This window comes from Anomalospiza imberbis, chromosome 9 (assembly GCF_031753505.1).
Source record: "Anomalospiza imberbis isolate Cuckoo-Finch-1a 21T00152 chromosome 9, ASM3175350v1, whole genome shotgun sequence".
In the NCBI taxonomy this organism is placed as follows: Eukaryota; Metazoa; Chordata; class Aves; order Passeriformes; family Viduidae; genus Anomalospiza; species Anomalospiza imberbis.
The window spans coordinates 28,645,918-28,665,403 of NC_089689.1; the positions used below are offsets into that span (position 1 = coordinate 28,645,918).

At 48.4% G+C, this 19,486-nt stretch overlaps 1 protein-coding gene and 1 long non-coding RNA gene across 20 annotated transcripts in view; one reads left to right on the plus strand and one right to left on the minus strand.

Moving 5' to 3' along the window:
* Positions 1-19,486, plus strand: part of NFIA (nuclear factor I A) — a 409,015-nt gene that overhangs the window by 154,539 nt on the left and 234,990 nt on the right. For 11 of the 19 annotated variants that reach the window (XM_068198897.1, XM_068198899.1, XM_068198898.1 and 8 more), the window contains one exon: positions 10,744-11,275. In XM_068198897.1, coding sequence (XP_068054998.1) covers positions 10,744-11,275 — 532 coding nt within the window. Of the gene's footprint in view, positions 1-4,819; positions 5,203-10,743; positions 11,276-19,486 lie in introns of those variants that run through there. The other 8 variants (XM_068198905.1, XM_068198907.1, XM_068198912.1 and 5 more) reach the window with 4 other exon arrangements.
* On the minus strand, positions 13,983-18,424 carry LOC137478833 (uncharacterized). Its single transcript, XR_011001837.1, has 2 exons — positions 16,149-18,424; positions 13,983-14,159 (listed from the first exon to the last, which is right to left on the minus strand). It is a non-coding gene; the product is annotated as an uncharacterized lncRNA (long non-coding RNA).

A 19,486-nucleotide genomic window follows, 5' to 3' on the forward strand; every position in this document is an offset into this window, starting at 1 on the left:
CAAATGTACTGCTCTGCTTATTTAAGCTACCCCCTGAAATTTGGAGCCTGGAAGTTGAAAGTTCTGCCCTCCTGTTTTAGGACGACACAGCATTCACAAAACCATGGTGTTTATTGTAGAATCATAGAACGGCTTGGTTTGGAAGACACTTTAGATATCATCGAGTTCCAACAGTCCTGCTATGGGGAACTCTATTTCAGGATCTGGAGCCTTTAAACTAAGGAGGAAAACCCTGTTATGCCCAGTTCTTTGTGCGCCTGTGGAATAAAAAAGTAATCTCTTCCCCAGAGAGAGTCTTACAGAATACTCTCATTTTTGGTAGATTTAGAATATTGTTGATTTCATGGTGGATGGCGGGACAAGGTTGGGCATAGCACTAAACTACTGTTTCTCTGTGGCATTTCTACTGGGATTTGTAGATAGTTCCATAGTAGGTTGTGGGACAACAGAGGAACGTCTGGACATTGATTTCCATCCACCACAATGGCACTTAGGTCTCTTGGGGACGTGAGTAAGCAGTGTATGGCTCTAAGGTCTTGATGGAAAAGGGTCAGGATTGGAGAATTCAGGGAGCTTCTGGCTCTTAGCGGGGTGAAGCTGCTCCCAGGGCAGCCGCAGTGGCTCTCCCAAAGCCACCAACATCACTCAGGGCACAGGGGAGCCCTGTTGTCTGTCTCAGGCCTTTAATGATTGCTGCTGTATGTTAACAGGCCATACCACATATAGCCTGGCTATTGTCAGCGCTGATCCTTGTCCAACTGACGGGCTATTCAAAGCGCTTCTCAAGCCTCTCCAAAATCCCAGCTTGTTCTACCCCGATGACAGCCATCCCTCCCATTCGGAGTTCTCTTTGTACGCTTGATAACATGGTGGAAATCCCTTATTATGCTTCTTTTAATAATGCTTTCACATGGCAAAGGGGACATGATGTTTTAATTTATGCAGTGCACATCATCCTTCGACAATTTGCTAAGAGGAGCCCTCGCGACCTAAGCCTGCGCCGAATAACACAAGTTTATGCAAAACCAGTGGTTTCCAACCTGTGGTCTCCAGACCGCTGGGAATGGGCGGGCTCCTTGCGAGGGGTCACCAGGAGGTAACCAGGAAAGCAGAGCCGCTGCCGGGAGGTTCAAACACGCCGCCGCGCACGGAGCCGCGCTGTCACCAGCGCAGGTCTGGGGCTCCCAAACTGCAAACTGAAAATCACTGTCTCAGGGGTTTTTACTTTCTTACTTTTTTTTTTTTTTTGTCTCTCTACTCAGTACACTACGGCTGCAACCTCTGTGTCTTTAAATACCTGCTCAAGTAGATTAAAAGCAGTAAATTCAGAGGGGTAACCACACCACTCCTTATGAGTTGTATGAGTTGAAGTCTTACTTTGTTGTCAAAAAATAGCAATTAACCTTCAGATTCACTTGCTCTCCCCCCCACAAATTAATTTTGCAGTATTATCACGCATCTTGAGGCTTCCAGTTTTAAGCATATAATGCTTCTCCTGTTAATGAAGCGGGTATCCACGATCAAGGGGAGCTGAGAGCCACAGACAATTGTTTGTTTGCCTTTATTTCTCACGCCCTTTGAAGGTTTTTCTTTCTCCTCTGTGTTTTTTTGCTTGGCTTTTTTTTGGGGGGGTGTTTTTTTTTTTTTTTTTTTATTAAGTGACTTTAGCAGATTGTACCCTCAGAGCTGTGAATAATGGGGTTATTCTACAAAAATGGCCAAGGCTAGTTAAGACACACAAAGCCAGGAAATCCTTTCAGGGATGAAATCAGGACTATTTTAGGGGTGCCGTGTAAGTTGGAGACTTTGCAGCTCGGCTGCTGCATCGCTGCCAGGCACGGCAGCGCTGCGGGGACGACCGGTCCTCCCCCGCCGGGGGCTTGCTCGGCCGGGGGGGGCCCCGCATCGTCACCGCACCGGGGGGGTGGGGGGCAAAGCCTGCGGGGGTTTGCAAAGCACGGGGGGTGCAAAGGTGGACGTGCAAAGGAGGATGGGGGGCTTGCCAGTACCAGGTAACTTTGCTCATGCAGCAAAGGAGCTTTGCTGGTGCAAGGGACCGGGGTTCCCCGCGCCGGGGAGAGCTGCCCGTGCCGGAGGGTGCGGATGGGGGGGTTCCGTGCGGAAAGGGAAGGGGGTTCCCCGTTCAGGAGGGGGTTTTACCCGTGCGGGGGGGGGCTGGTTATCCATGCAGGATGGGGGAGGTTACCCGTGCAGGACTGGGGGGTTACCCGTGCGAGAGGCGCTCGCATCGCCCCCCCCGCCTCCCTCCCGAGCAGGACCCCCGCGGCTGGGAAGGGGCTCGGCGGGGGCGGGACACTGCGGGCCCGCAGCGGGGCCGCCCGCCCGGCCGGGGGTGTGCGGGGGAAAGCGGGGGATGTCCGTGAGCCCCCGCCGCCCCCCGGTGCGGGTCTCCCGTGCGAATCGCGGCGATTGCGGAAATACGCGGGGGCGGGGGGGCAGGAGGAGGTGGAGGAGAAGAGGAGGAGGGAGGTGGGCGGGAGGCTGCCGAATCGCTCGTAACTTCTGCAAAGTCCCGGGCACTGAGAGCCCACCCGGCAGAGCGTAGAGAGGCGGCGGCAGCGCCCGGGCGCGCCCGCCCCGACCCCGGCTCGCCCCGTGCCGCAGGCACCAAAACCCCCAAATCAGCCCAAAACCCACGGGAAGAAAAAATCCCAATACATCCCACCTAAGAGCCGGCGGCAGTTGGCTGCGGCGGGTTTTCCCTTCCGGTTCCCAACGGCTGCGAGTCGATTTTAGTCATAAAAAATATAAAAAATTGCGAAGAAAAAAAAAAAAAGTGCCGCCGGCCGCCAGAGCCCGCAAAGTTTCTCTTGCGCTGTTATCTCTGTTATCCCTGTTAACCCCGCTCGTGGGACGCGGCGCCGCTTAAACTCCTGTTTTTTGTATTTTTAACCCGATTCCCACGCTTTCGCAGAGGGAATTCGCTATTGTCTGCGCGGGGTCTGGGCGCGGAGGGAGCGCGGGCGCGCAGGGCTGCGCCGCAGCTGCCTTTTTTTTTTTTTTTTTTTTAATTTTTCTTTTTTTTTTTTTTTTTTTTGGTCAGGGATTTGAGAAAACCGCTGAGCTTGACAGATTCCCCCGCTTTCCCCCTCCCCGCCCGTACGTGCGCGCCGGCTCCGTGCGCGCCGTCTGGAGCGCCCGCGGCCGCGCACAAAGAAACGCGCCCGGGCGCGGGATGTGACGGACCGCGGCGGGGACCAATGGGCGGGGCGGGGCGTTGTGACGTCACTTAGAGCTGCCCAATCAGCGGCGGGAGTGGGTGTTGCGACGTTTGAACTCCCCCGGGGGGAGGGGCGCGCCTTTTTTTTTTTTTCTTTTTTTTTTTTTTTTTTCCCTCGGTTTTTATTCTCTTTTTTTTTTCCTCCCTCTTTTTATTTTTTTTCTCTTTTTTTTCCCTCCCTTTTTTTTTCTTCTTCTTCTTTTTTTTTTTTTTTTTTTTTTTTTTTTGCCTTTTCCGCTGAAGTTGGCGGCGCCCCGCGGGGACGGGGCCGCTGGCGGGGCCGGAGCCTCGGAAACCTCCGGATTTAGCACCCAAAAAAAAAAAAAAGGGGGGGGAGGGGAGAAGAAGAAAGTAAAAAAAAAAAAAGAACCATTTTTATTAAAAAAAAAAAACACGTTTAAAAAAATTATTCATTTTTTTAAAGCGTGCTTAGCAAAACGCTGAGTTGGAAAAAATGCGGATAACTTGCGCGCCCACCCGTTTAGCGCTCAAATATTCTGGGGTGGGGGAAGGTGCTTTCGCTCTACTCGTATTTATTTTGGGGGGGGGTTGTCCGCGGCTGCGGAGGGGCTGCACTTGACCGTGGCCCCTGCCTAGAGGGCGCAACCAGCCGTCCCGCGGCCAAAAGTCTCCCGAAGGGCGCCAAAAGTTACTTAAAAGATAATGCTGGAAACCGCAAAAGGCTGGGAACGGTGCGGCACGACGAGTGGGGGACACAACCCACTCCCCCTCCACCTCCGAAATAAGCTGCGGGAGGGGATTTTTCCTCCTTTTCCCCTACAGATGGGATTTTTTCCCTGCGTGTGTCGCCGTCCTCCCCCCCACCCCCTCCGCTAAACAAAAAGCCTGTGACTACGCGGAGGGACGCGGGGGTCACCTAAACTGCCTCCGGCATCAGTGGATAACGCTATTCCCAAGCGGAAAGGGGGGGACACACCACCCGGGACACCCTCCGAGTCCCCAGGAGCGGGCTGGAGAGCATCCAAACCCCAAACCCAAACGTTGCCGGTGCCAAGACAATGCGCTCCAGAAGTGTCAGGAGGCGCGGGGGTATTTTTGATTTTAAGCGCTTCACTTTTAGATTTCATAAGAAAGAGGGGGGAGTGCGATGTGCCGATGAATTTATGTGTTGCTATTTTTTAGAAGAAATTTTTTATTTTTTTTTTTAAGTGGAATAAGGACCCTTGATTCTAAAGCGCTTGATTTAAAATGACAAGTGCCAAAGGGGATGGGGAAAGTTGTGGAAGGCAACGCCGCTTCCCCCAGCCCACCCCCGCCCCGCGCCCCATCCCTCCATGGTCAAGGGCCGAGCGGAGCCGCAGCCCCCGGGAAGAGCAAAATAAACAAACAAACAAACAAATAAATAAATAACAATTTTGATAGAAAAATACACAAACCCAAGCCCCCCCCCCCCGTACAAAGAGGAAAACTTTGAGCCCAGCCCGGCTCGCCTCTCGGCTCCGCGGCTGGCCGCGCTGCGGGGCGGCGGGGCGGAGGGAGGCGGCGGCGCCGCAGCCCCCTCCCCGCCCCTCCCCGCCCCCGCGGGCGGGCGGCGCGGGGCGCGGGGCGGGCGGTGCGCGGCGCAGAGCGGAGGGGCGCGGAGCGGAGCGGAGGGGCGCGGAGCGGGGGCGGCGGAGGGGCGCGCAGCGAGCGCTATGCCTTTAACGGCGCGCGGGGCAGGCATGCCGAGCGCGTAGTGCGGGAAAGTCGAGGCGGGGTTAAAGTTCAGCTCATGGAGCGGCTCCGCGCTGGCTGCAGTTTGGCAGAGTTGGAAATGTGAAAGCAAGAAGCAGGCTCGGGGCTCCCCCTCCTCTCCTCTCTCTCTCTCTTTTTTCCCCTCCTCTCTCTCCCTCTCCCTCTGTCTCTCTCCCCCTCTCTCTCTCCCTCTCTCCCCGCACACGCACACCTCCAAACCGCAGCCCCCCGCAGCAGTCATGTATTCTCCGCTCTGTCTCACCCAGGTAAGCGGCCGCCGGGGCGCGGTGGGGCCGGCGCTGCGGGGGTGCGCGGCCGTGCGCGCCGGGGAAGGGGCACCACCGCCGCTCGCCGAAACTAACTTTGTTGCCTTTCGCTCGCATCCCCCCCCTCCACCCCCTTCCCGCACGGCCATTTGTGTCGGCACATGGCTAATGGCGCCTACTTATTAATGCTTTAATTAACGGGGGGGGCCGCGCGGGCGCGGTGCTGCGGGACGACCCGCACGGCCCCGCCGTGCTTGGTCATCCGCGATCGATGCCGCCGATGCCGCCGCCCGCGCCGGAGCGCCTCGCACCGCCCCGCACCGCGGCCCCGGGGCAGCGCTGGAGCCGCTGCGCCGCTCCCCGCCCCGGGCACGGCGCGGCCCGCACCCCCCGGCACCGCGCTCGGGGCTCCGCGGGAGCGGCCCCGCCGGCTCCGCGCCCCCCCAGCGCCCCGGGCACAGAGAGAGGGACCGTCCCCCGCACCTGGGCTCGCTCCCGCGGTGCGGCGCGGTGCGGCCGCCCCCGCGCAGAGCGCCCTCCGCACCCGCGGAGGCCGCCCCAGCCGGGGGACCGTGCGTGTGTCCTCCCGCACGGACGCCCGCAAACTTGTCCCGCGCGTGTGTCGCGTGTCCCCCCCGCCGCCCTCCCACCCGCGGATCGGGCCCCGCGGCACTCGGCGCAACTTTTGCGCCCTCCGCTCGCGGCGGGACGGGGCTGCGCGGGCAGTGGAGGCGGGGGTGTCGCTCCGCGGTGCCCCCCGGTTGTGCGGCCGCGGAGCCCCCGGCCCCCCTTTTCCCCGCGCGCTGCTGCAGGACGCTGAATTACACCCCTTCAATTAGCAGGATATAATGGTTTAACGAGGAAATGCTTTGTGGCGGACTCAAACCCCAGATTATTTCCTCCTGCAGGAGATTTTGACTACATTATTCTTATTAATTTAATTGGAATATTTTTTTTCTCCCGGTGAGAAAGCCTCTCCGGGCTCTTTCCGTCGAGAAAAAGGCAAGGAATTGCAGGGAGAGGGGCGGCAGCTTCCTAGGCAGCCCGAAGAGCTGTGAAAGTTTCGTCCCCTTCTCCAGTCGCGGTCCCCTTTCTTTCTCCAGCCTCCCTCAGATTTTGGGGGGCTGCCGAGAAAACACCAGGCTGGCGGGGGCACGAAACTCCAAACCTTACACTTGCTCAAAAGGCAGGAGGAAAATGTGAGCAGCGGGAGTTTGCAGAGGATGGGATGCAGCAGCTCCGGGCTGAGCCTGGGCAAAGTTTGTGCCTTTAATTCAACTCTGAGAAATACCTGGTTTTTGTCAGCGCAGCGGCTGCAGGAGGGACCCCCGGACACTCCGTGCAGGGCCCGCAGCGCCGACGCTCTTGGCATCTCCACGTGGGGCTCCTGGGGCTCTGTAGGCCCAGTCGCATATTAAGGAGAGAAAATAAATCCATGGGCTGCTTGCTCCCTGGCCCACTTGTGTCCTGTCCCCGTGCCCCCCCCTCCCAGCTTTTTTTTTTTTTTTTTTTTTTTTTAATTTATCAAAAGAAAAGCAGAAAGCCAGGCATGTGCTTTGACTCCGTTAGGAAAATCTGGCATTCTTGCTGCACGTTTGGAAAAGTAATAGGAGGATTAGAGGCCTCCTGACAAACTCTTCCCTCCGAAGGATCAATTAGGTGATTCTGTCATTTTTCCATAGAAAAAGGGTGTGAGCCCTGAGCTATTGCGATTAATTTCCTATTTTATCGTTTCAGGAGCTTTTATTGATACAAGTTTTAGGAAGGATTTATTTTCTTTTTCTTTTTTTTTTCTTTTTTTTTTTTTTTTTTGGTCAAGTTTTGGTTCAGATTTAAAGGGAAGCTCTTGAAAGTGGGTTAGAAAAGGAAAACAAACAGAAATCCTGGTTCTGAGCATATTTATCCAAGCCCTGGAACCAAAATGGCACAAGCATTTTGTGTCATCTGTCAGGAAAAATCCAAACATCGTTCCATTTACATATCTGCTGAGGAGCTAGGAAATAGTTGGGGAACATATGCACGGCTCCTCATAGATTTACAAGCAAATGGATTGTAAAAATATTAGCAAGGGTCGCTGTAGTTGGCTTAATTTCAAAAAGATCTGCAGAAATACATTGTTTCAAAGCCTCCTTTGCAGGATTACATTGTCGAAGGCGCCTTTGGGTTGGCGTTGGGGTTCTTTTGTCATAGAGTTTTTGTTTTGTTTTTTTTTAACACCTTTTTGAAGAGCAGAGGAGAATTTTGGGATAAACAGTACAGAACTGTGCGGCCCAAATTTTAGGTGCTGCTTAGAGACAGGCAGCTCTCGGAAGAGCTGTATCCTCAAACTTCGGAGAGGAGTGCAATAAAGAAAACCCCAACTTTTTATTATTGCTTTGCCAGCTTTCTGGTGTCTTTTATTTTTAGCTAACCCATCCGACACTGAGGAGAGAAAGCAAACAGCTTTATCAAATACTTTTAAAGTTTCCCTTCAAGCTAACTTGTGGAAAGGGAAAGAATCATTGCCTTTTCTACCAGTTCCTTAAAATCCTGCTATTTTGCAGCGAGGCTGCAGACAAGTTGCACATCTGTTAGCACACTTGCACTGACACATTTCCAAAACTTTTTGGGTTTTTTGAGGGGTCTGTAGCGCCACTGAAATAAAAAATTGTATTGTGCAGGAGCTGCTCCCCCCCCAACTCCGTCCCCGCATCCAGCCCAGTTCTGTTTGATCAGTCCTGGCTGCTTTTATTTCCACTTGGACTTTGCAAATACCTCAGCGCCGAGATTGAAGCAGTGCGATTTTCCGGAGCAGCGTGTTTACCAAGACACTTTGAAAGTTGGTCTGTTTATGAGTCGTTAACCTTTTCTCTTCATACACCATTTTGAAAAGACACATTAGGGTGTAATAGGGACGTGCACACCTCGCGCCTGAGCAGCAGGGCTTCTCATTTACTTCGGCCACAGACTCTGACTTTGCACCAAAAAGCATCTTGGTTTTTCCCCCCCTCCCTTTAAAGTGGTTTAGTGTTTTTTTTTAATGGGGTTTTTTTTTTGGGTGTTGTTTTTACCTCCCCTTTCAGGTTCACATCGTAGAAATCAGCTTTAGCGCAGGTTAAAGCAACTCTCTCTTGGATGTTATCCAACGCCGAGCCAAAAAAGTCCCGAGCACATGAGATCAGGCAGGACAAAGCGCTGCTTAAAGCAGAAAAGTTAAAATATTTCAGGATGTACCAAGACGTGTTTGGAAAGTGGGAAGGCTGGAAGCGCTGCCCTGGCTCGCTGTGGGCTGTCGAGCCTCTTTGCTCTGTGTACCTTCACAGATAAACTTCCACTTGACAAAAGGCCTTTTTTCCTTGACTCTCCCTGAGTGGGGAAAGGGAAGGACAGAAGGGATCAGGAGGGAGGGTTTATTATTTTTAATAGCTTGTAGAGTCCTGTAGTTGTTATATTTTTCTTTTTTCCCCCCCCGCCTGCCCCCCCTGTGAAGCTGTTTCTGGTGGGTGAGAGCAGCTCCATGTGCTGGGATTGTGCCTCTCACTTTTTGAATCTGCCGACTGCAAACTCGCAGCAATCTTTTTTTCTTTTTTTTTTTTTTTTTTTTTAATTTTATTGAAATTTGAAACTATCATCTTTTCCCATAGAGGAGGGAAAAAAAAAAAGAATGTGCCAATCACCGGAGTGATTTGTTTCATATTACCTGCTTTTATTTTAATAATCATTCATAGTACTTTCATTGCTGCCGCTCTGCTCTAATGAAATATATTGTGCTGCTAGGAAAGTTTTTAACAATCTGTGTTAAAAATAAATGCAGTGGTTCTACCTATAGATTTAAGTATCTATAATTCTGGGGCCACTCAGAATAAGTGCAATGAAAGCTTTTGGGGAGTCAGCAGAAGGTCTTGAATTATAACAGGATTTTGCTGATAGATATTTCTACTATTGATTTCTCAATTTTTCATAATTTCTGAAAAGAACAATGCAAATTAAAATAAAGTGTTGAAAGGAAGTAAGATGTCTGTTTTAATAACCATATTTGCACGACTCACAATGATTTGAGTAGTAAATGTACTCCATGGGATAATTGAAAAAAAAAAAGTTAGTTTGGTAATCTGAAAAAATCCCCGATGTTTCCTCGCACAGGGGTAGGTAGTGGGTGGCTTTTCCCATGCTGGGGAAAACGTTGCACAGATAACTTTATTTTTCCCTCCTGGAGGGCCCAATCCTGAGAAAAGATGGTACGGGAAGCAGGGATGTCCCCAGCAGGCAGCGCTGGATTAGGCCCCATAGGCTGGATATGTTTTTATGTGCAGCCTGGAGTTGGGTCATTCATTTATTCAGGGAAAAAACAAGAAGTACGGCCCCAGTATATTATAATAAGTTTTGATCTCTTTAGCTGATTTATGTAATACTTAGTGAGGAAAAAATATAAATCTATATATATGTAATTATTAAAAAAAAAAAAAATCGAGGGGTCTTCTTGCCTTTTTGTAGCGTCAGCATAATTTTAATTGCGATTTTTTTTTGTGCCAAGGGAGAGAGGTGATCTTTAACTCCTCGTTACACAAAGCAAGCAGTGTCTCCGGATGGCCAAACTAACTTTTCGAGTAGGGCATTTCTTTTAAAATATTTGAAAATCTGACACAATTAATAATTCTTTGCAAATTTGCACAAGTTGCGCTACAGTTTTCTGTTACCGCATTTTTCAATTTTTTTCTGTTTTTTTTTTACTCTTATTTTTTTAAATTTTACAGGAAGGCTCAGAGTTTGACTTTCCCTAATATGCCCAGATAGCAAGTTTTTTCGGTCATGTTTTTTTTTTTTTTTTTTTTTTTACTAAATATAAACAAAAATATTTAAAAAAAGATAAATTGCAAGGCTTGTTTTTTCTAGGATTTTAGGGTTAGTTATGATTGCGCTCGCAGGATAAATCAACCATGGTACTTCTCTCTCCCTTCACTGTTTAGGAACCAGAGTGAAAACCACCCTTCATTGTAATTGTATATACAGCTATAGTGGCATTTTACTATTCTGCCGGCTGCTATTTCCAAATATATCTTAGGGAAAGTTTTACTATACTTTAGACTTCCCCATACAAACATTGATTGGCATCCAAATGTTTAGGATTTGCCAAATTGGCGGGCAAACGCTGGCTACACCGCAAGCAGCGGGGTCAGGGAGAGAGCAAAGGGAGATATGCACTCCGCAAGTGGACTTGCAAAGGAGTTTTTGGCTTTTAACTCATTCTGCCCTTTTTTAAATTTTTTTTTTTTTAAGGTTTGGGGACTGGGGAAAGGGCGCCAGCATTGCACCATCTCCATCTGGGCGCTTGGTTAAAGTTGGACCCTGTTTTTGGGGGGCGGGAGCGGAGGTTTCGGATCGGCGCGAAAGGGAAGCGGGGATGCGGCGGTGGTGTGTTCGGGGTCCATCACTGAGGGGTCCCGCAGCACTTAAAATTTATCAGCACCCTCCTAATTCTCACCATCCCGCAAAAGCCCTGTTTTTGAAGGCTCTTTCTTGATGGTTTCGGTGACATCAACCCTTCTCTGTAACTTTTTTCAGGATGAATTTCATCCCTTCATCGAAGCACTTCTGCCTCACGTCCGAGCGTTTGCGTACACGTGGTTCAACCTGCAAGCCCGAAAAAGAAAATACTTCAAAAAACATGAAAAACGCATGTCAAAAGAGGAAGAGAGAGCCGTGAAGGACGAACTGCTAAGTGAAAAACCCGAGGTAAAGCAAAAATGGGCATCCAGACTTCTGGCAAAGCTCCGGAAAGATATCAGGCCTGAATTTCGGGAGGATTTTGTTCTCACAGTCACAGGAAAAAAGCCTCCGTGTTGCGTTCTTTCCAATCCAGACCAGAAGGGCAAGATGAGAAGAATTGACTGCCTTCGCCAGGCAGATAAGGTCTGGAGGTTGGACCTTGTTATGGTGATTTTATTTAAAGGTATTCCGCTCGAAAGTACTGATGGCGAGCGCCTTGTAAAGTCCCCACAGTGCTCTAACCCCGGGCTGTGCGTACAGCCCCACCATATAGGAGTTTCTGTTAAGGAACTCGATTTATATTTGGCATACTTTGTGCACGCAGCAGGTAAGTGCCTTTCTCTACCACCTTCTCCAACTTTTCGGTTATCTCCGTGCCGGGTGCCATGCCCCTGCGGCGGCTGCATGAGCCGGGGAGGGAGCTGGGGATGCCGGTTATTGCTCTCCCGGGGTGGCAAGGAGGGTGCCAAAACTCCCCCCCTCACTTTTATTTTTTTTTTTTCATGGGGTTTTTAAGGTGCAGCCACATAAAAGTGGCTCTTGTTTCCCGCGGTTAACAGCATTTCGGACATCCTTCACAGGTGTTATCCTAAATGTTGTCCTAGGAGAGCTCGCAGCCGGACACGGCTTCTTTATCCTAATTTTGGGGGAAAGTAGATTTTTTTTAATTTTTTTTTTTAAATAAAGTTTGCATATGTTATACACAAAATTGTCCAGGAGGGCTAGAGATGCCAGAGGCCTGTGGGTCAGGATTACCAGGTATCCTCAACCCACAGTGATGAGATGGGGAACGTAAATCCTGGAGGATTGGAGGGAAAAGAGGAGACAGTCCCTTGATAGCAAACCTAGTCATCAGGTCTGAGTGGGCATGAAACAAACCTCTGGGTAACCCTAGGGGGAAAAGGAGACATTTAAACCCCCTGAAATATCACAATTTATACACCTAAAAGCTAAGCAGGTCTTGCAAAAAAAAACCTGAATTGACAATATTGTGCTTATGAGGAAGGGCTGAGATGTTTTAACATATGATGGAAATCTTGGGATCCCAGACTCCAACACAAAGTATGCTGTGCCTGCGGCGTGACTCGGCGTGCTCAGAGGATGTGTAGTGTGTTGACTGAGTAGATTAATATGCTATTGTAGTTCTCCTGAGTGACTGTAGTGCAGAAAAACGTGCGTGTGTGAAGTGCAATGCCCCGAGTTTCATGTATGGGATGTGTGGGTCCCCCAGCATATCCTGACTTGTGAGCTGAGGAGCTGGACAGGCTGGAAAAACAGAGGAGCAGGGGGGAGAGGAATGATATTAGTAGAAACCACTTCTGTATAAATATTTATCGGTAAGAAAACCAAGCAAATTACAGCCCAGGGAGCCTGCATTTCCCATGCCAACTTCTTTCAGAGGGTCTTGCAGAAAGTTTTGGCTTCCCCAAAGTTTTTCTCTGCTCAGTCCCTGCCATGGTTGTTGTGTTAGGCAATGTCGCCGCTGGGATTTTACAGATATGATCCTTGCTCGGAAATAACTTTTGAGTATCCTCATAGTATTTCCTACAGATAAGCTGCAGCATTTACTTTGCACTTCGGTGTGAGGTGGTAAATCATACTGTACATTTATGGTGAAAGGGAAGTAGGCAAATACTGAGGAAAATTATTTATTTACTCTGCGCTTTATTATGGCCACCGTGAAGGAAGCGTTATGGATAAATGGCTAACTGAAGGGAGCTTGGGGCTGGGGCATTTCAGGTCACCTCCCGTTCCATCACCAACCCTGCGGGGACCATGGACTCACATCCCTTTTGTCTGCCTCAGTTTCCTCCTCTGCATGTAGGAGTGGGGTGATAAATTTAAAATGCTTTGATATACAAATAGAAGCTATAAATGTCTATTTACTGATCTACAGCACAAAGGTTTTTATTATTTAGATTTATATATAGCATGATGCGGTAAATACTGATCCATATTGTATTTCCCAGGCCCTCCGTGGAGCGCCCAAATCGTTGATAGAAACCAACGGTCTTGGCTTAGATTGCATGTAGGGTCACAGAAATGTAGGATGGGGAGAAAAGGACCAAACCCAAGGGTGGGAGTATTTTGGGGAGCTTCAAGGGATCTCTCTGTGTTATAAGAGTCGGGCAGTAGATGTTATAAAAGTTCAATATTGTGATTAGGGATATGCCATCTTATCAGCACGCTGATGGCAAACAGTGGCCTTGATAGCGAACTGTTATTTATTCCTGCCGTCATCATCAACAGGCAGCGATCACACCGATTGTCCTTCGGTCTCGGTGTTTGCCGTGGAAACTCGGCGCGAGGCCTTGGCGTGGTTTTTTGGGGTTAGATTTGGGGATTTGTGTGAGCAGCCGCGCGCCCATGCAGAGCGCACCGTGCCGTGTTTTTGGCCGTTGTTTGCTGATTGCACGCATTGCATTGTGCTCTCGATGCAGGAGTGTGTGCTGGCATATTCCTGCTAAACCTCAGCGGGGAGGGGGACAAGATGTTTTTTGGGAGGTAGCACAGCGTGGTCGCTGTCTATATGGCTTCACAGAGGTGTACCGAAAGCCTTGTGTAGAGCTACCTCTTTTTCTTCCCCCCTTTTTTCCCGTTTTTTCCCCCCTCCGATGTATCCCAGCAGTCTTTGTTACACCTGAACATTGGCCAAGTTGACAGCCATTGGTTCCCGCAGACCCGCAGTAATGGCAGCTTGTGCCGGGTGCGCAACAGGAAAATTACAAAAGAAAAAAATATTAAGGGTCCTTTGTCTCCAACTCCATCAGACCTCGCTCCCCAAATGTATGGACCACATATTTATAAGGAGGAAGTTGCCAGCGCAAATATTAGGTAGGCTGGTCAACTTACATATAGCGGATTTGACAAGCATCTGCTATAGTACAGAAGATTTGTAAACACTAAACAATGTTTTTACCTCCTTAAAAGTTTTGAGAAGTTGCCAGTATTGGCAGGAGGCACAGACTCCGAAACGTGCTTGAAGATACGTGCCAAAACCATTGTGACCTTTTCACCCATAGTGCTCGCTTCTCTTTTTCTTGTGGGTTTTTTTTTCCCCCCACTTTTCGTCTTCTTTTCTTGGGGGGAGTATTCTGTTCCAAGATGTCCTTATTCGAGATGACTTCGGCAGCAAGATGTCCCTTTCCTTCTAAACATGTAGGATAATTATTGCTTTGAATCCATGCTTTTCCTTCAGTAGGCACTATCATCTGTAAGGGAACACATGTGCACAGATTTAAATAGTGCTTCTTACAAAGCTACTGAAATCAATTATTCTCTTTAAGAACTGTCTAGAAAGAGAAAACAAAAATATGCAAATAGGCAAAATACATGTCATTTTCATTAAAAGGATAAAAAAAAAAGAAATTGAAAAAAAAAAAGAAAAAGGAAAGGAAGATCGGTGCTTTGTGAATTAGAGGTTGACCAAAAAACGTATTGAAATCTAGAGTATTGCTCTCAGTTTGCAGTTTCTAATCTGCTTAACTAAAAGCAGGCGGCATTTTCATACCCTGAACTTGGGTTTGCTTTTTAGTTTTCACTTATTCTGCTCTTGTATCAAATGACAAGTTGGAAACCATTGTGGCAAACCATTTTCTTTGTGGGAGTCGAACAGTAAAGCTAATTTATGACCGGTCCTTTACCAGATGATCTGTATCAGAATCTACAATATACTAGGCACGTGGCAAGGTCACAATTTAAGTTGTTAAGGTCACAACCTTAGCCACCAGGCATTTGACCTTTTAGATAAAGTTAACCTTTGTTCATTAGTAGGCACTCAACCGAGAACTTTCTGGAGTTTTTTACTGCTTTGGAGTTCCTCCTGCTAATGTGGTCAGATTGGAGAATAGAATCGCAATACAAGTAGTTAAATTTTCTGAGAGGTCACAGTTTTTAGAGACTTTTCCAGTGGCCAAAGTGGGATAGTGGGCCAGGAGGCGATGCTGCAATGCCCGGTTTATTTTTTTGGCTGGCCATTGTTATGCGCTTCGGGCGAGAATTAAACTCGCGAGGTATTTGTGGCAGAGAAAATCTTTTAATCTTTCAGAACGACATATAAAAATCCCAAATTTAAGAAAAAATCTGGGGCTATGTTTTATTTACGTAAGCTCACTTTTCTGTTCACGTTTAGACTCGAAGGCAGCGAAGGTGCCAGAACTCAGCCTTATTTTTGTGACTGAAAATTTACTTTACTTCTAGATATGCTCTGTGGCTAATTGCTGGGCAGTGGTATGTAGCACATGACCTTGAACTTTTAAGCTCGATCCATTTTATGTTCCTGTCAACAGACTTAAAATATTCTCCTTGGACGACCATAAAGAGGCATCGATGGGAATAACCCAAAGATGGGTTAATGCAGCAGCCCCCGTACCCGTGGAGGTTTCGGGGGGTCTGAGGGGTACCCGAGGCTTTGCACCGTAATCTTTTAGTACAATTGGTATTGATTGTTGCTGCATTAATCCTGTTAATAGCCGCGGCCGGGCCGGGTGTCGCAGGGGTGGCAGAGGTGTCCTGACAATACCGTACGTCACTGAAAGAGCTGTCGCAGCGCCTTGAACTCCTGATCGCTGCTCTGCAAAAGTGGAGCGTTCGACGGTGGAAACTATTGCTGGCTCATACAGAAACACACACCATATTGTTTACTTAATTATGCCGGAGCGAAGGCTCATTTTTAATTATTTAGCTGACTTTCTCGCTCTGCTCTGATACCACATTTATTATTTAATTTGAAATCAAAAGGGCTTGCGCTCCTGTTAGTTTTTGATGCGTTTTACTTTTGTTTTGGCTACGTTATTGTCATTCCATCGTACGGTAATCCAGATAGCCGTGATATGCAGATTGGCCAGATGGTCATGTTAACAGATTGAGAACCTACTTCCCACTGCTAAAGAGCAGGTGTAAGATCAGTGGGCTTTTTTTTTTTTTTTCTCCTTTCCTCCAAAGTTTCAACCAAAATGCTCTTTAGACAGATCATAATGGTAGTTAAAAAGGGGCACATTTCAAATGGTGTTTGTTCTGTGAAGATAATGTGTAATTGTATATGTCATTTTTACGCCTATCTGAAGACTTTTAAAGCATCCATGACATTCCCTCCACCTATAATGCTTTGAAAAACCTAATTCCAGCTCATGGCTGTTCCAGTCTATATCCAAAACAGTCCTTAAAGTTTTTTTCTGCAGACAGATTGCATTTACTCTTACCATAAAATCACTTCAGGCAGCTTCGCAGCAGGTATCTCACACGTGTTCCCTGCACAGGGCTCCCAATATATGCCCAGGAGAACCTGAGCAGATCAACGGTCAGCTGAGATTTTAGTGTTTCTGGGCTGATAGAGTTGTTTTTCTGCTCCATTATTTTTTGCCAAAGTGAGACATCTGTAGCTTTAAAGAAAAAAAGTGACACTAAGACATCTCACAGTATTTCTGCCCTCAAGGAATAAAGGGAGAAGGCAGATTTTGTGTTGTTTTAGCCTTACAAAAAGTACCCATAAAAAGTCAGTGGTGGGAGCCTGGGTCTCTATCTTAGTCAGGAGAGATGAGGAGAGGACAGCCACAGCTCCTCAACACCCCAAATTTCATGCACTCACCTATCATGGGCATGCATGAGACGCGGCAACCTACACACCCCGCGTGGCGCAGAGAGATATCCCCATCTTTGGATGATCTCCTCTTTGGGGAGCGGGACTGGCTGCTCGCTGCAGCCACGAGCAGGGTGGGAGCTGACAGAAGCAGGATTTAGGTGGGACAACTGCTGTCCCTGTGCGGGTGTAACTGAGCTGGTGAGTATCCGTGATAATTCAGATACTAACTGGTGCGGCACTCGGGACGGCCTGCTCTATCACGAACTCCTGGCGGGAGTTCAGTCATGTGGTTTAGCTTTTCCCTTTCTCCAACAACAACAACAGCAACAACAAATAAACACGGGATAAAGGCGTATTTCATATGCCCAGGATGTTTTCCAGGTGATGGGTTTGCACAGTATAAGGGTGTGTTATTTCCATGCCTCCTTGCTTCGAGGTGCAGAAGCAGAAGCCTGTAAGTGGTAAGAAAGTTGCCCAATGCTTCTGGCTTTTCTACAAGCAACTGCACTTTTATATTTCCCTTCTTTTCCACCCAATGATGAATAGCATTAATTTAGATCTATTTAAGGCGAGTGTGGGAGAAACCACAATCTTTGTTGTGGTCACTGCTGTACACAGCGGGGCTGAATGTTTCTCTTGGTTGAGGCCTCAAAGCTGAATCTGGAGAACCCAAAACGTCGTGGAAGCTTTTCAAACCCTTCAAAGAGACAGTGGAATCCTAATTGTTCATAAAACCCGCTATTTATTATTGCAATTATGTATTTTCTCCCCATTTGCATGTAAAGGAAAGGGCATCCCTTGCTTTCTGTGCCCTGAGCTTCTTCACAGCTCCTCCTTCTCCTTTCCCCTGATGCTTCTGGTTCAGGTACTGGTGAGGATTTTACAACCAGCAAACAAATTCCAACCCGCTGCTCCAAAATGCCTCAACCCCTCCCCAAAAGCCTGCACTTTTCTACACCTGTGGGACCCTCCAGGCCTCAGGGACTGTCCCCAGCAAAATGAATTTGGGGCATCCTCACTGAGAGCCATGGATCTGGCTCTGCCCCTGCTCCTCTCCTCTCCTCACAGACAAGGGCTGCAGCTGATGATTAAATTACAGGCTGTAAATTCAGGGGAAATTATTTTAGCCTCCTAACAGCAGCCGACCCAGACATTTCCTTAAGCCAGTGAGGGCTTGTGGTAGATAAACCTTGTTGGTGGACTAAAATTCATTTTAATCGCTTTGGTTTTCCCATTCATGTGGTGCAACCACATCTCTGGTTGTTGTTATTTCTCTCCTGCATTTATGGGAGCCACCAAAAACTGTGACTGAAATCAACACCTGGGTCGTGGTACCTCAGATGTGTGGGGCAGTTTCATCCCAGCAAGTTCATCTGGGGCTTGCAACATTTTATCCCAAATTGCAAGGGCAGCGCCTGGACGAACCCGTCATCACAGTGTGATTAATTTCAAAGAGAAAACAGAGTATTTATATATATTAAGTGTTTCTAGCTACCATTGCCCCATGTCCCTACCCCAGGGGTGGGTGTGAGGCACCTGAGCTCAGCCCTGTGCGTGGCACCATTGTGGCTCGGGATGTAGGAGCAGGATGTGGCACGTAGAGCGGGTGGATTTGGGCTGGATTCGTAGCCGCTGCCTGTAAAACACACGAGGGCCTCCATTTTGTGTGCCAGGCTCTCACGTGCGAGTCAAAATGGAGAGCGGCGCGGTTGAGTTCGGCCTAGAGCGAAGCGTGTGGGCTCGTGTCGCCCACGATCCCGGTGCCACCGCGGTGCACCCAGACCCACAGCAAGACCCAGGTGGGGTATCCTGGGCTTGTACATCCATTGGCTGCTCCTGAAGGGTGTTGATCTCTTCTCCGTTAATACCCACCCTCCCAGTCCGAGTGCTGTGCCGGTGTCACAGCCGGGGCCGGTGCGAAGGCCCCGGGGAGTCGTTCCTCCTTCCCGCGGGTATCGGCACACATCAGTGCCATTAGATCAGTGAGATAACATCAAGACGGGTTTAATGACAAGCTCTTCTGAAAGTTTCCTGGACTTTATTGTTCATAACTTGGACCTGAGTCGGGTTATTTACACGTGAGGATTAAAAAGCTGCAAACAACTGTGTGATTTTTAGGGGCTGAAAGTAATTAGCATATGTGGGTAGGAGGATACATGGCCTGTCTGCGTTCCTTTAAAATATAAATCACAGTTATTTAATTATGCTTGGAGAGGGCAGATTTAAGGATATACTGCAAAATGCATTACCTATTATACCAACACGATAATCTTATTAACCTTGCTTTCTACTTTTTAATTTTATTGTGCACCCTGTACAACTCTTATGATATCAAAAATAATTACTTGGAGAATACATGATGTCAGAGGTCCAATATGACATTTATCTTCACAGTGAGGAGACGGCTCCCTTGTGCATTGCATCGCAGCTAGGAAGGCACTCGGCAGGTCCACACCAGGGAGAAGGAAGCAGAGATGGGTGTCATCAGCTGCTCTTTAATGCACACAAGTGTGTTTGCAGATTTGTGTCGTAACCGAGGGATGGCTTGACCAAACTTGAGGCAATTCAGCATCCTGAGGCCTTCAAAATTATGTTTTACTTGCTCATGCTGTACAATTCCCGTAGGTGAGCCAATATTTCAGGGCAACTCCATGCATTCCCAATTGGATCTCTTATTAAACCCAAAATTCTCCATCCCGTGCCTTTTTTTTTTTTTTAACCATCTCTCCTAATGTTTAAGATGTGTTGATATTTCCCCCTTTATTTTGGGAGGGAATGGGTGAGGGTGGGGGGAAACAAATACCATAATAATATCCCTTTTCAGAAGAATATAGTTTAATTTTGTGTGTGCGTGCAGCAGCTGCCATTGGCAAGCTGTCGTCTTTGTTGCCATGGGCTTTTTTTTTTTGGCATGCGTGCCAGAACATGATTGGATGTTTCAGCGTGTTCATGTTTTGG